Source organism: Nyctereutes procyonoides, unplaced genomic scaffold (genome assembly GCF_905146905.1).
Source record: "Nyctereutes procyonoides isolate TBG_1078 unplaced genomic scaffold, NYPRO_anot_genome, whole genome shotgun sequence".
Classification (NCBI taxonomy): Eukaryota; Metazoa; Chordata; class Mammalia; order Carnivora; family Canidae; genus Nyctereutes; species Nyctereutes procyonoides.
In genome coordinates, this window is record NW_026575139.1 from 34,001,455 (window position 1) to 34,016,472 (window position 15,018).

At 41.0% G+C, this 15,018-nt stretch overlaps 1 protein-coding gene across 1 annotated transcript in view; it reads right to left on the reverse strand.

Moving 5' to 3' along the window:
- Positions 1–15,018, reverse strand: part of SYNE2 (spectrin repeat containing nuclear envelope protein 2) — a 316,861-nt gene that overhangs the window by 29,745 nt on the left and 272,098 nt on the right. The window contains 3 exon segments of the mRNA XM_055303886.1: positions 6,905–7,071; positions 8,156–8,314; positions 10,809–10,964. Of these exon segments, the coding sequence (XP_055159861.1) occupies positions 6,905–7,071; positions 8,156–8,314; positions 10,809–10,964 (482 nt within the window).

Genomic DNA, 15,018 nt, shown 5'->3' on the forward strand with positions numbered 1-15,018 from the left:
ATTGTTTGGTCTTCCAAAATAACCTTGAGAAAATACAGATAAAAAGAGAGCAATGAAAAACTTTATCAATTTAAAAAGGCACACATCTCCCTGCCCATTCTGCAAGGGATGGAAAAACAATCCCAACACACAGTTGCCATGGTAATAACTGCTGAGTTTAAATGACAACATTTTAATTGCTACAATTATACAACCGGTGGGATTTTCACATTGGTAGGTGAAATGTGAAAATTATGCTTAGTTAAAAAGTTTCTTTTCATGGACTTGATCCTTCTGTTAGTGGGAGAACTATCTAGTCTAAACAGAGAGGGATCATATGGGAGCATGTCTGAGCAAGTCCCTCCTTCAAACACGGGCTTAAGGGTGCCAAATCTGTTAATGATGCTACCATCAAGAGAAATGAAGGAGAAAGGTAAAAACATTGATGACAACCATGTTCCTTTTCCTGTAATGAACACCAGAAAATACAGATAAGCAAAAAGAAAATTAAAATCACTGATGATGCCAACACCAACAGATAACTAATGTAAACGTTCTGGGGTATGTCTTTCCACTTAGCTGTCCCATCTGTTTTAGGCACTGACAGCTTTCACCAGATCATTCATACATACTGCTAGAAAGAATCTTCTAAAAGAGCCTCCTCTTCCCTTGGCCCTGTGTCCCCATGTTTCTGAAGAGGCTCTACAACCAGGCAGAGTGACTTACCAAAAACACAGACTGACTTATGGCCACAGGGCTCCTGCTTCATAGGACGAAGCAGAGGCTTTAATGAAATGGGGAGGGAGTTCTGAGAAACAAAAGTAGGTGGATTTTTAAGGGAGTTCAATTATTGGGTTTCTGAAATCTAAGTAAGACAGGGTAAGAAGTGTCAGACTGAGTATTCCTCTGGCATGAGTCCCACCAAGAGCAAGATGCTGGGTGGGAGGGTACGGGGTTGGGGGGGCAGGTAGGTGGCAGGATCCTTTTTTCAGAGCTTTGGTCTGTGCTGGCTGAAGCAAGTCAATGTGGCATCTTTCATCTCTCATTTAACACCCTGTGCCCAAAGTGTTCCCAGTAATAGATAGCCTGGCTGCCTCCAAAACAGGATTGCACATGCTGGTAGTTCCAAAAACTTCTGTAATTTAGTCGTCTCTCCTACATTCACATTTTGCTGGGTCTATTTTCAGAGATATTATCTAAGAAAACATGAGGAAGGAGGAGCTAATAGCTATAATTATTTTAAGCAAATTTTTTTTTAAAAGATTTAAATAAAAGAGATTTTATTTATTTGAGAGAGAGAGTGCGTGCAGGTGAACACAAGTGAGGGAAGGAGCAGAAGGAGAGGGACAAGCAGAATCCGTGATGAACATAGAGCTTGACTATGGGGGGCTCGATCCCACAACCCTGAGATCATGACCTAACTCAAAAACAAGAGTTGGCCACTCCATCAACTGAGCCACCCAGGCATCCCTTTAAAGTTTTTTTTTTTTTTAATATTTTATTTACTTATTCATGAGAGACACACACAGAAAGAGAGGCAGAGACACAGGCAGAGGGAGAAGCAGGCTCCATGCAGGGAGCCCGACGTGGGACTTGATCCCAGGACTCCAGTATCATGCCCTGAGCTGAAGGAGGCGCTAAACTGCTGAGCCACCCAGGCATCCCCCTTTAAAGATTTTTTAAAGTAATCTCTGCACCCAACATGGGATGTGAACTTATAATCCCAATATCAAGAGCTACATGCTCTACTCACTGAGCCAGGCCTGGTACCCCCAATAGCTACAATTTAAAAAAAAAGTTAAATCTTTATTTAATATGTCAAATAAGTATAGTAGTATATAATTAATATTTCTTGTCATCAAATCAGATTGGATTCTAGAATAATCACACATTCATCAAAAAATATACAGTGCTATAAATGGCCTTTTTGGGGGTGCCTGGGTGGCTCAGTCGGTTGGGCATCTGACTCTTGATTTTGGTTCAGGTCATGATCTCAGGGTCATGAGATCCAGCCCTGTGTTGAGCTCCGTGCTCAGCACAAAGTCCACTTGTCCCTCTCCCTCTGCTCCTCCCTCCACTTGCACTCTCTTTTTTTCTCTACCTCTATCCCTAAAATAAATAAAATCTTAAAAACAAAACCAAAAAACTAAAAGGCCTTTCTGTTGAATGAAGTGAAAAGCATGTTGTATCAGAGTTTAGATGTCACAAATATAGAAAAGCTGCCCAAGGGCCCACAAGGATTGCTCAAAGCTCTGCAGCAGCCTGAATGGAGAACCAGTTCTGTGAATTCTGAGGTCTACACCAGGGCCTATGCAACCTTATATGAGGAAATTAGCACTGAGACACTTAGGCCTCCCCTGCACCTTCCTCTGATCAGTTGGTTATTTCGGGAGATGTATCCTTCAGGTTCTCCACTTCAGTGATTTTATGGAAGCTGAAGAACACTTCACAAATAGAGAAACAACAGTGGCTTGGGTGTGAGCTTGCTTTCTCCTCCTCTGTGGCCACAGTAACTGTGCCAGCAGTTTGTGGTGCACAGGTATGTACGGACCCACAGCTGTCCTGCTGCTTTCTCATTCATAGTCTAATGCATAGTTTATAAACAAGGAGACTGAGGCTCACAGAGGTCACAGGGCTCTTTCTAGTAGGTGGCAGGTCCAGGGTTCCCGACTCGGTGCAGCGTTGTGTCACCGCACCCTGTGCTCACTCTAGCTCTTCGTTCCCTAGACCAGCACCACTGACAATACCCAGGCACTTGTTGGAAATGCTCATTCTTGGCCCCACCCCAGACCTATGGAATCAGAAGCTCTGAGGGTAGGGTCCAGCAACCACAGTTTCATGAGGCCTCTAGGAATTCTGATGCACATTTAGGTTTGAGAACCATTGCTCTAGACAGTAAATTCCACATGGGGTTCTACCATTTTAGAAAAACTCCAATAAGCTACCTTTAAAAGCCAGGTCTCAAAGAGGCCAAGTGCTCTTTTGATGCATAGTGCAGCATAGACAGACCTTGGTTTTTATCTCCACCCTTTGGGCCAATTATTAGCCCTCTCTGACCTGTATGTGCCTCTCGGTAAAATGAGGGATACTGACCTTGCAGGACTGTTGCAAGAATGAAATGATTTACACAAGGAACCTGGCACTTCCAAAACAAACAACACTTGTTTCCTTCCTCCCCTATCCATCCCATAAGGAAGCCACTTGAATGGTCAGAAATTTAATGTTTTTAGGTAACCTCATCTCAATGTTTTAACAAGTTTTTTGAAATTTACCTCCATTTTGCTGAGAACATACCCAAAACAACAGGCCTTAAAAAAACATTTGTTTTTTCAGTGAATTAAACCTGACTTACCAAGGTCATAGACTTTTTTTTTTTTTAAAGATTTTATTTATTTATTTGTGAGAGACACAGAAAGAGAGGCAGAGACACAGACAGAGGGAGGAGAAGCAGGCTCTATGGAAGGAGCCTGATGTGGGACTCGATCCTGGGAATCTGGGATCAGGCCTTGAGCCAAAGGCAGACGCTCAATCGCTGAGCCACCTAGGAGTCCCGAGGTCACTGACTTATAAACACCATTTTAAACTTTGAAGTTAACTGCATATATTTAAAATCTTGAAGTTGTGAGGCTGGATACCTATGTAGGGTCCCTCTCCAAATCTTACTGATGAAATATTGCCCCTGCTATAGGGCTGAAGCACCAGAATACTGTAAGCAGTATGGAAAAGGTTAAATGGTGCCCAGAATTCTGAGCAAATGAGGCCATTAGTATGTCCTACAGGACTACAGGTTCTGCTTGGCGCTGCTCAAATCTAAATTCTGCAGCCTGTGCCCCCAACCCCCTTCCCCAATGATGCCTTTGTGTGAGACCCAGCACGAAATCAGTGTCAGAGATCAAACAAGGAACTAATTCTATACAATGCTGATTTATGACAGGCCCCAGCTTGCTGCCTCAACCCACAAATTCACCTGAAGAGCAAACTCAACTTAAGCTCTCAGTCATTTGTCTCACCTGGTCTTTGCTTTAAGATAAGAGAAATTACTCCATTCCCAGTCCTTCAGTTTTGAAGGGATTAGGCTCTCATTATGTTCTACTCATTAAGGGAACACAATTGTGAGTGGAAATCTTGGTTGCCTCACGTGCTGGCTATGTAACTGTGGGCAAGTTACTTCAGTGTCTCAGTCTCCTTACCTATAAAATGAGAGAATGGTATCTACCTTTCAGAAATATAATGGAGATTAAGTAAAATGATACATAAAAACCATATGGTCAAGGAACAGCTGGAAGCCAATATATTTGCTATTATTTCAACTTACTTTGCCAATTGCTCCTTCTAAGAAGACTAATGAAATTTCACTTGCTGTTTTATCTCTTTCTCACCAAGGAATTGGATGAAGACAGGCAGCCAGAGAGAAGGGAAGAAAGCAAACAGCCTATTAAACTCCAAAGTTATATAACCAAAGCATGAACGATTAAGAATACTGTCACTCTAGTCTTCAGGAAGAGTAATGTAGACCTTGCTCCTGAATGATCCATAAACAGGTCTGATGTCATCATACCCTCGATTAGTGCCAGGTGCCCAAGAAGACTTAGGACATAAAGTCAATGTCAACAAAGATGTACTAGACACAATTTACCCAACAGAAACGATCACATTCTTAGGCACTGGAATGTTCATTTTCAACAAGTATCTGAGGCACTGTTTTTTTTTTTTTTTCCTTTTCCTTAAGATTTTATTTATTTATTCATGAGAGAGCCAGAGAGAGAAAGGCACAGACATAAGCAGAGGGAGAAGCAAGCTCCCTGCAGAGAGACTGATGTGGGACTGGATCCCAGGACCCCGGGATCATAACCTGAGCCGAAGGCAGACGCTCAACCACTGAGCCTCTAAACACTGGAAATAAGATAGGAATAGATGCTAGTCTCATGGAGGAAAGACTGCTCAGTATTAGACACAATCAAGGGAATCTTCTCCCATTCAACAAACATGGAATTTTGTCTTAGAGTCTTAATAGGGGAAAACAGTGAGAATAGGCACTCAGTAAATGCTGGCTCCTATGTGCTGGTCCTGTGCTGCATGTGAGACACACACCATTCATCCTCACATCAGCTTCTAATGTAAGCAATGCTGTTAGGTGCTTTTAGCAGATTTGGAAACAAACTTAGAAAGGTTAGATACTACTTAAGTTTCTACCATAAGTAGGTGGGAGAGTCAGGACATGCTCAAAACCTGCGCTCTTGATCCTTATTTGGCTTACTGTCATGGATTTCTATAGAGTTTTTTCAACTGGTATAAAGTTGAATTTAGCCTTGCTATGCTGCCAGTCAAATCACCCTAATATTTGTCTTTAGCAGGCCTTCAACTGCTAAAGAACCATGAATGATTCAGACTTTATTTATGAGGCCAGACTAAAGGTCTTCTAAGCCTCAGCCCCAACCTACCTCCCTAGCTTCATCTCCTGTGTCTAAATCAATGGAGCCTTGTCCTTTCCTGAACGACTTCCATGCTGCTCTAGCTCTGTACCTTTTTTTAAAAAAAATTTTACTTATTTGAGAGAGAGAGAGAGAGAGCATGAGTGAGCAGGGCAAGGGGCAGAGTGAGAAGCAGACTCTCCGCAGAGCAGAGATCTATCCCAGGACCCTGAGATCATGACCTGAGCCAAAGGCAGATGCTTAACCGACAGAGCCACCTAGGCATCCCATTTCTGTATCTTTTTGTTCACATAAACATACATCTATCTGCCACCAGTAACATTCAAGGATCGCAACCTCTCACTCAGGACCATCTGGTAACACCCCTCTTCCATAAGGCTCTTCCTAATCCCCACCCCCACTCCAGGAAGATGAGCTCTGAGTTCTCAAACCACTTGGCTTTACAGCTGCTCCCCATTAACATAACTCACTCATCTTACTTCCTGTCTGTAATTTCTCATAACACTTAGCCTGGTGCCCCTGATGATTGAATCAGGTTCACTTATGGTTTACAGTAACAAAGAGGTCAAGGAAATAAATGCCAAATTATTAAGACTATCTTATTTTCATTACTCACTAATTCTTCATTCTCCTGACAGGTTCTCTTTATATGTATTTTGCTTTGTGTGTTCAAAACATCTAAGCACTGTTATGTGACTTCCTTAGCCAGTGTAAATATGAAGCTGCATGAGCGGTCCTAGACCTGAGTGACCATTTTTTTGTAAGACAGGTTGCACGTGAAAAACACTTTGGTCAGGGTCTGTCTTTGGAGAGAGAATCTCAAGACAAAAGACACTTAAAAGCTTTGGGTGGCATCATCTTCATTAATTCATAAGGGGAGATAAAATTACCTGTCTTACTTCTGATAAGGTTGCACTAGAGAATTTAGCTTTGATTTGTGGCCACAGACATGCCTCCTAAGTTCACATCTTAGGACCAGATGCCCAGTGGGGCCTGGCATGCTGAGCACACACTTGTGGAGGACCCCTGCCTTGAATGTGCCGACCCCTGCAGTGGGGGCAGCCAGGGACCTGCAGACCAGCATCTAGAAATCAAGCCTGTGCTCCTGACCTACTTGGATTTGCCACATACAAGAAGGAACAGGCAGGCATGATTTTATCTGGGGGATATGCAAATCCTAAAGTAGAGTTAAAATTTCTAAATAATACCTCCTCAAGGATCTCTTCTCAAATTAAACGTCCAGCTCTCATTTTAAACCTAACTTTGTAAGAAATTTTAAGCTAAAGAAAAAAATACTAAAGTGGGATATACTAAAATATAATCTTCCTAAAATGTTGAAATAAAAATTTCTACTCATTTTTACCAAATTTTGCCTTTCTCTCCAAGCTTATAAAACTGCTGCACTGCCTTTGAGGAAGACTGATCTCATTCTCTAGACCTGTGAAGTAACCATTATACCTGGGTAATCAGAATAACTAGTAAGCATTTCTCACCTTGATCCAATGACATCAAAAAGATGCTGCCAGCGGTCATTGACTTTGCTCAGCTTGTCCTCGATCTCAGCTGCTCTTGTTTTGTTGCTGGCCTTGATCAACTGGTCACCCATCTGTTTTAATTGTAACTTGTTTTCACTAAACAAGTTTATTTCTTCCATGCAGTCCTGGCAAAGGCACCAAAACATAAAGTCTCAGTTACTTCTGAAAATTCATTTCTTCACCAAGTCACAAGCACACAGCTGCCTCTTGAAATTAAAAAAATACATATATCAAAAATTTCTCATACCTGTTAATGCAACTCTTCAGTGAGTAGCTAAAAAGTCAAACAATGCCCACTTGGCACATGTGTAATATGTAAGGCAGTAGTTACCTTTTTTTTTTTTTTTTTTTTTTTAAGTAAGTCCCACATCCTGAGATCAACCAAGACCTGAGCTGAAATTGAGAGTTGGATTCTGGATGCCTGGGTGGCTCTGTGGTTGAGCACCTGCCTTTGGCTCAGGTCATGATCCTGGGGTCCTGGGATTGAGTCCTGCATTGGGCTCCCTGCAGGGAGCCTGCTTCTCCCTCTGCCTATGTATCTGCCTTTCTTATGAATAAATAAATAAAATCTTAAAAAAAAAAAAAAAGAGTCGGATTCTTAACTGACTGAGCCACTCAGGTGCCCCCATTAGTTACTTCCTTAATTCAGGAGCCCTGGTTTCTCCTCCCAGATTTGTTCTAATCTAACCTACTTGGTCAAGGAGAACAACAGAGTATAATTAAATTGGCCTAATATCACTAAGCACTTTCCTGAGGCAACTGAGTACCGTTTTGGATGACGGCACCAGGAATGAGCTTTCTGCCCTTCCCTGCCGTGCCTGGTAGACATCTCAGCACTATAAGCCTCTGTTGCTGTTGGCATCTCCCCTTTGGCGAGGAGAGCTCCAAACAACCAGTAGAAGCCAAAATTCACTGGGGATGTGAAGTGAAGCTTAAGCTGAGGAGAGCCTCTTTTCTGGCCAGACTTTCAGAGAGAAGGCACAGCAAGTGCCATGCCCCCCTAGAATGGTCCCACACTTCACATCACTTTGGAATCCTCACTTACCAGCTTTTCTTGGAGAAGGAATAAAGATAGTGAGAAAGTCCCTTCCTATTTCTGCAATGTTATTAGCAACATACCTATAATGTTATGCCACCCTGGACCTGTGAGTGAGGGCGGAGAACTCCATGGTAGTCCGTAACTGCAGCCATCAGGGTACTCCTACTTACCTTCTGCAACTTTTCAATCATTTCTTCAATACTAATATCTGCCGTCTGCAGAACTTTGTTTTCCATCTGCACCAGCCATGCGCACAACTCTTTATTTTTTTCATTGAACACAATCCATGAATTGAGTCTGTCTTCAATCTCCTGTTTGCGTATGGCCACCTGGAATGAAAATACGTTTGGCAGCAGACTATAGACAGGAAGGAAAGCATTTCCTTTCCCTTCCCCCCATTAAAAAGACAATGAATTTCATTCATTTTCATCAGTAACCCTACAGACTTAAATTTACTGTTTACCTCACACCTAGAGTTCAACATCAATAGTTACACCTTTGATAGATGCCACAAAGAGCAATAAAGATTGTGTCTGAAGTGCAATTGACCAAAAGAATTTGGTTTTATATAGATATGTGTATCTATTATTATCAGGTTATATTAAAAATTAGAAACAGGAAAGTTCAGATACATTCACTGAACACCATCCAAACTTCTTCTGATCCCTGTTCTTTCTACGTACATTTATTGATGGCTTGCTACATGCTCATTTACATTTTTATGACCGAAATCTTTTTACTAGTTTAAAAATGATCAAGTCCTTATTCCTATTTAAGACTAATGTCCTGGGATCCCTGGGTGGCGCAGCGGTTTGGCGCCTGACTTTGGCCCAGGGCACGGTCCTGGAGACCCAGGATCGAATCCCACGTCGGACTCCCGGTGCATGGAGCCTGCCTCTCCCTCTGCCTGTGTCTTGGCCTCTCTCTCTCTCTGTTTGTGACTATCATAAATAAATAAAAATTAAAAAAAAAAAAGACTAATGTCCTGCCTATTTAACTTAAAAACTACAAAACCTAGATCACAACATAAATCTAACCTTTGTAATGCAAATAGACTGCAAAATTGAAGTTATTTCAATATTTTAGTGGTAGATTTCAAAAATAAAGCAAAATAAAATAAAAAGCAAATGCATATCATTTATTTAACCTTCCCATTATGCACTATGGCTTTGGATGGAAACTATGGAAATGGAACCAAATACTAGTTTGTAGTTAGCAGGCTGACACTAAACACTCCTACTCCATTATGTATCAGCAAATCGACTTCTACAAAGGCTCTTCCTTTCATAAAGGGTTCAAATGTACAACTTAAACAGAAACTTAAAGAATACAAAACAGCCTTCCTAAATTACAAAAGTATTCTCAGCTCTTAATAATCTTTAGAATCTTAGAGTAAAAAGAGTTTTAATAAAGTTTTAACACCCTACATTACAGATGGGAAAAGTAAGATGCAAACTCCCAAGACTTTCCTCCTATGTACAACAAAATCAGTGATCTTTTCAGAGGCAAAAACACCTAACGCTTGTACATCCATTCAGCCAAATGTGTTGAGAAGGCTCAAAGAACGATCCCTAAAAAAACAAGTTTTGTGTTTCCATTTCCGAGGGCATCTATTTATCTTAGCTTTTAAAAGCCTGGCATTTTGCACAGCGTCATTCTGATTGGTTTCCTAATGGTAACAATTAGGAACATCTGGGCCCCAGTCTCTGCTTCCACCTTCGTTTTAGGATACTTTGCACATACTCTAAATTTTTTTATGTGAAATATGAATAGAAATTCTAAGAGGGCATTTAAAATTACAGTCAGTTATGAATATTAAATACTAAAACCAAGAAGGAAAAATTATTTTACTTAATTCAAATGCACTCAAAAGTGTCTGGATTTCAACTTTTTTTTTTTTTTTTATTCATTTATGATAGTCACAGAGAGAGAGAGAGAGAGGCAGAGACACAGGCAGAGGGAGAAGCAGGCTCCATGCACCGGGAGCCCAATGTGGGATTCGATCCTGGGTCTCCAGGATCGCGCCCTGGGCCAAAGGCAGGCGCCAAACCGCTGCGCCACCCAGGGATCCCTGGATTTCAACTTTTAAAAAATTTCAACTTTTAAATCCATTCTTAATTCACAAGAATGAGATTAAGGAGTTTATTTTTCTTAGAATGGCACGTTCTTAAAACAAAGATCTATTTGAACCCTTTAGTTCCATCCGTCACAAACAGGTACTGCATCATACTGTAATCATGATCTAATTTTTAATAAGTAGAAGTAATCCACTGAGATGCTAAGTGAAGCTGTTGATAATTTTGAGTTTTGAAAAGCAGCTACTGGAAAGACACATCGGATGGCACGTGATCGTAGAGTTCTCAGATAAAATACCCCTGTCTGGGGCACTAAGTGAGACTCTGGCTGTTTGCTGGGGTTAGAGAGATACTGCAGAGATACTGCCCTAAGGCCAGGAGAGACCTCCATGCTGAAGTCCTCATTCTAATATCCCAATGAGTACTTGTCATCTACACAAGACAGACCAGAGTGCTCACAGCTGTTCGGAATCGCCCCCCACCCACTGCTCCCGCCTCCCCCGATTTAAGGTAAGTTTTTAAAAAGCTTATTGAAAATGTACAAAGTACCAGCACTAAGCATGGGAGAAACAAAGGGGCCAATCTGTTAAAGCATGTTGCTGCCTTCTAAAGGAACAGCAGCCGGCCTGGGCTCCAACTGAAAAGGGCCTCCGGTTCAATGAAATTAAGCCCCTTTCTACTTTGTCTGGCCTTGGGAGACATTTCAATAAACTCCAGAACAGCCGTGCCCTGCAGTTAACTGACTTACTCTTAAGCAGAGGTCCTCCCATTGTCTGTGCAAATGCTCTGTTTGCTCCTCCAAAACCAACACATCCTCCACAAGAATGTGCTGGGTTAAGTCGGTCTTCATAGTGTGAAGTTCTTTCAAGTTCTGAGTCCAGTTGCCCAAAGACTTCTCTAGTTCCTGCATTGAAGCACAAGAAGGGAGGGGGGAAAAATCATTTCCACTCAAGCCGCTGTTGTTTCCAAACCTGTAGGCTAATCCTTTGATTGGACTCTGGGGGAGGGGAGGCCAGCGAAGGGGGCGGGGCCTCCCAATGAGAAACAGCCCAAGGCAGAGGCTGCTCCTGCGGTTGGCCGGGTTTTCACCACCTTTTTCTCAAAAGAAAACTCTTTTCCACCCTTGTTTTTATTTCCTCAGGTAGTTCAGATTTTTCTAAGGTTAGTTCTGTTTTAAAATCATATAGGCCTTTATCTTTATGGAGAAGAAATTATTTTTGGAGTCTAGTGACAATCACACACACTTTTAATTCTGAAACTACGTTACAGAAATGTTGTCTAAAGTGTGATTTTCCATCTTAAAAAAAGAATTTAGGAAATGCATTGTTGCTACCGTGGCCATCAAAATGGCAGCTTCTGTTCAAAGGGGATTCTTTTGGTTAAGCTTCAAAAAGAATGAATTAAAAATTTAAAAATAAATAAATTCTTCCCTAGAAACTGGCAGATCTTGGTTAGCAGGAAATCTCTGGTTATGGAAACAATTATTTTTAAAAATGTGTCAAATTTAAACTTTTTGATTTCTAGGACTTAAGAAAACTGCTTTTACAACCGGGAAGGTAAAAGGAAACAGCCCAAACGAGTACTCAAGAGTCCTGCAGATTTTTATTGTGCTCACAATTCTTCGTTCTTTGGCACGTTTTAAGGATCTCTGTTCGTACCTGTCTATTGCAACAGAAAGAAGAGAGACTTTCACTTACATCAGAAGTCTGACGGGTGGCAACAATAAAAGCGTGTTAACTTCTGATTGATTTTCAGAGTTCTAAAAGCCATGTTGGCATGATTACATAACTTGCTCACAAATTTACATTTAATAAAATGGCCCAGAGAATTCTTCTTTTAAGGTTACATGGAGATTCAGAAAGACCTTTATCAGGATAAATATCATCACTTTAAACTCTTGTTACCTAGTTTTTACCCTCACGATTCTGGTAAAGTGGATTAGAGCGGATCCTGTGTGGAACACTTTCACTAGCTACAGAATAGAAAGGGGATGGCTCACAGGTGGAGGTGTGCCACTCATGGACTTAAAACTAGAGACCGTGGGACGCCTGGGTGGCTCAGTGGTTGAGTGTCTGCCTTTGGCTCGGGGCATGATGCTGGGGTCCTGGGATCGAGTCCTGCATCGGACTCCCCACAGGGAGTCTGCTTCCCCTTCTGCCCTCTGTGTCTCTCATGAATAAATAAATAAAATATTTTAAAACAAACAAACAAACAAACAAACAAACTAGAGATCCAAGGCCATTGAGCTTCATGCAGCACTCCCCAGTCTGGAGGACAGGAAGCTCAGCCTGTCCAAGGCCCTGCTGACAAGCTCAGGCTCAGATGCCTGCACAGTAGGGAGGCCTGTTTTTGTTTTACACAGCCAGGTTTAAATTGATTTGGTTTGGATACTTGGTTTCCTCCTACAACTGAAAAGATAATTAACAGGTGTAGAACTTTTGAATATGGACATTTTTATAATTTTTTTTAAAAAAAGATTTTAATTATTTATTTGACAGAAAGAGAGAGAGAGTACAAGCAGGGGGAGTGGCAGGCAGAGGCAGAGGGAACGGGTTCCTGCTGAGCAAGGAACCCAATGCGGGGCTGGATCCCACGGTCCTGGTCCTGAGATCGTGACCTGAGCTAAAGGCAGATGCTTAACCGACTGAGCCACCCAGGCGCCCCTGGACATTTTTATGATTCTTAATAAATACTGCCAAATTGCATTCTAAGAGGAATAACTATCTTTCACCATAAACTTTTTGGTGTCAAGTTATATATATTTTTTTCAGACAATTTTAATATATATATAATGCTTAGTTATTATTTAAATCTGTATTTCTTTATTTAGTTGAAAAGCTACCCACTCCTCCATCAAATGCTTCCACAAATGTATTTCATTAATTCATACTTACATGTTGAGATCTCAGACACAAAGATAATTCCTTCTCAGAGTTATCAGACAAGTTGAGACCCTTGTTTCATGCTCTCACAGCCCTCTGTCCATTTCCCATCTAACACTCATCATGCTTACGATTATTCACACACACACATATGCAAGAGTAAGACTCTTTGCTTAATACATATCTCTCCAGTAGTCTAAACTGTTAGCTCCATTACTGGCCAGAGCCACTATAACATTGCTCACCAATGCATTGCTCAGCAGCTGCCATGATGCCTGGTGTACTTAAGTCCTCAGATACAGAAATGTAGGATTGAAAGGAAAGCCAGGTCTGGCCATGTCTCAAGAGCTTTAAAATGTTCATAAAGTGAAAAAAGCAAGCAATCAAAGAATATACAGAGCAAGGTCTACTGTGGAAGTATTTGGATGCTGATAACTATTTGTACAAACATTTAAAAAAATCATGCTTTTGTCTTTAAATTAAAATATTCCTGATTTGCTACCAAATCATAATTACAAAAGAACATGCCAGTCAGATAAGTTACCTCTTCTTAATTTAACCAGATAAACTGTCAATATTGCCTATAAGATTCTCATTGTTCATATAACCCAGGATATAAAACTTAGTTGTTTTGACCACATGAAGTGAAGGTGCAGTCTTTGGACTTGGACACAGCATGGCAGCATTAAAGACTTTGCCTGTGGACTCAATTACCAGGGGGGTTGTCAAGTACCATTTTTCTACCTTACAATTTGGGTGAAAATAGGGCCAAAAAATGACTGTGTGTGTGTGTGTGTATAAATATATTAAAATATTGGCCTGTCTATGCATAGAATTATCTTTGGAAGAATACACAATAAATTGGTAACATTGATTGCTTCTGTGGAGAGGAACCAGTGGGAGGAAGAATTTGCATGCCTTTTGCACTTTCTGAATTTTGAACCCTGTGACAGCATTACTTACCAAAAATTATTTTAAAGATAAAACTGTCCCCCAACCCAATCATTTGACAAGTCTTATAAACACAGATGCCCCCTATACCAGTTTTCATAATAGTTAAAAGCTAGTATGTAATGAAGTGCTATTCAATATGTCAGCTTAGATGTAATGAGAATGTAATCTTCTGAGGAGGAAAGTAAAACTCGGACTGGTCAAGTATTTGGTGTGTCTCTCCCAAGTGGTCTGGGCATGATCAACACTCTCCTAGACAGGCTTTAGGTTACTTGAGTTCTTTTTGGAATATGGTCATGGGATCAATGAACTCAATGCTCTTGGTCTCTGTTCATGATTTTTCCACTGAGAGAAGGCCAAGGCTATCGAAGTTGAAAGGATCCTAGTGGAAACTGAAGAGTGTGATACTTGGGAAATATTATGCCTTTGTAGGAGTTTACAGTTCACATTCTACACTTGTTTCTAGACTCTTTGGGAGGAAACTCTATGTGTCAACTGAGAATATGACTCCAAATTCTCTCATCTGTCCCTGAAATCTAGATCTACACCTAAAGCAATAGAGATCACAGAAATGTTGAAAATTAGGGATTAGTAGGAATTTTCTTAACCTCATAATTTCATCACAGCAAATACCATAATTAATGGCGAAATGTCAGAATTATTCTCTTTCAAATCAGGAATGACATGAAGGAGACAGCCATTAATTCTCCTACTTGGGTACCTTGGTGGCTCAGTGGTTGAATGTTTGCCTTTGGCTTAGGTTGTGATCCCGGGGTCCTGGGATCGAGTCCCGCATCAGGCTCCCCACATGGAGCCTGCTTCTTCCTTTGCCTATGTCTCTGCCTCTCTCTGTGTCTCTCATGAATAAATACATAAATCTTAAAAAAAAATTTTTCTACTCAAAAATGTTCTGGCAGTACTAACTAGTATAGAAAGAACAGAAAAAAAAGTATAGAATAAAAAAGGAAGAAAACAAAGAGTAATTTTTCACAGATGGTGACTTTCTTTTTTTTTTTTTAATTTTTATTTATTTATGATAGTCACATAGAATGAGAGAGAGAGAGAGGCAGAGACACAGGCAGAGGGAGAAACAGGCTCCATGCACCGGGAGCCCGACGTGGGATT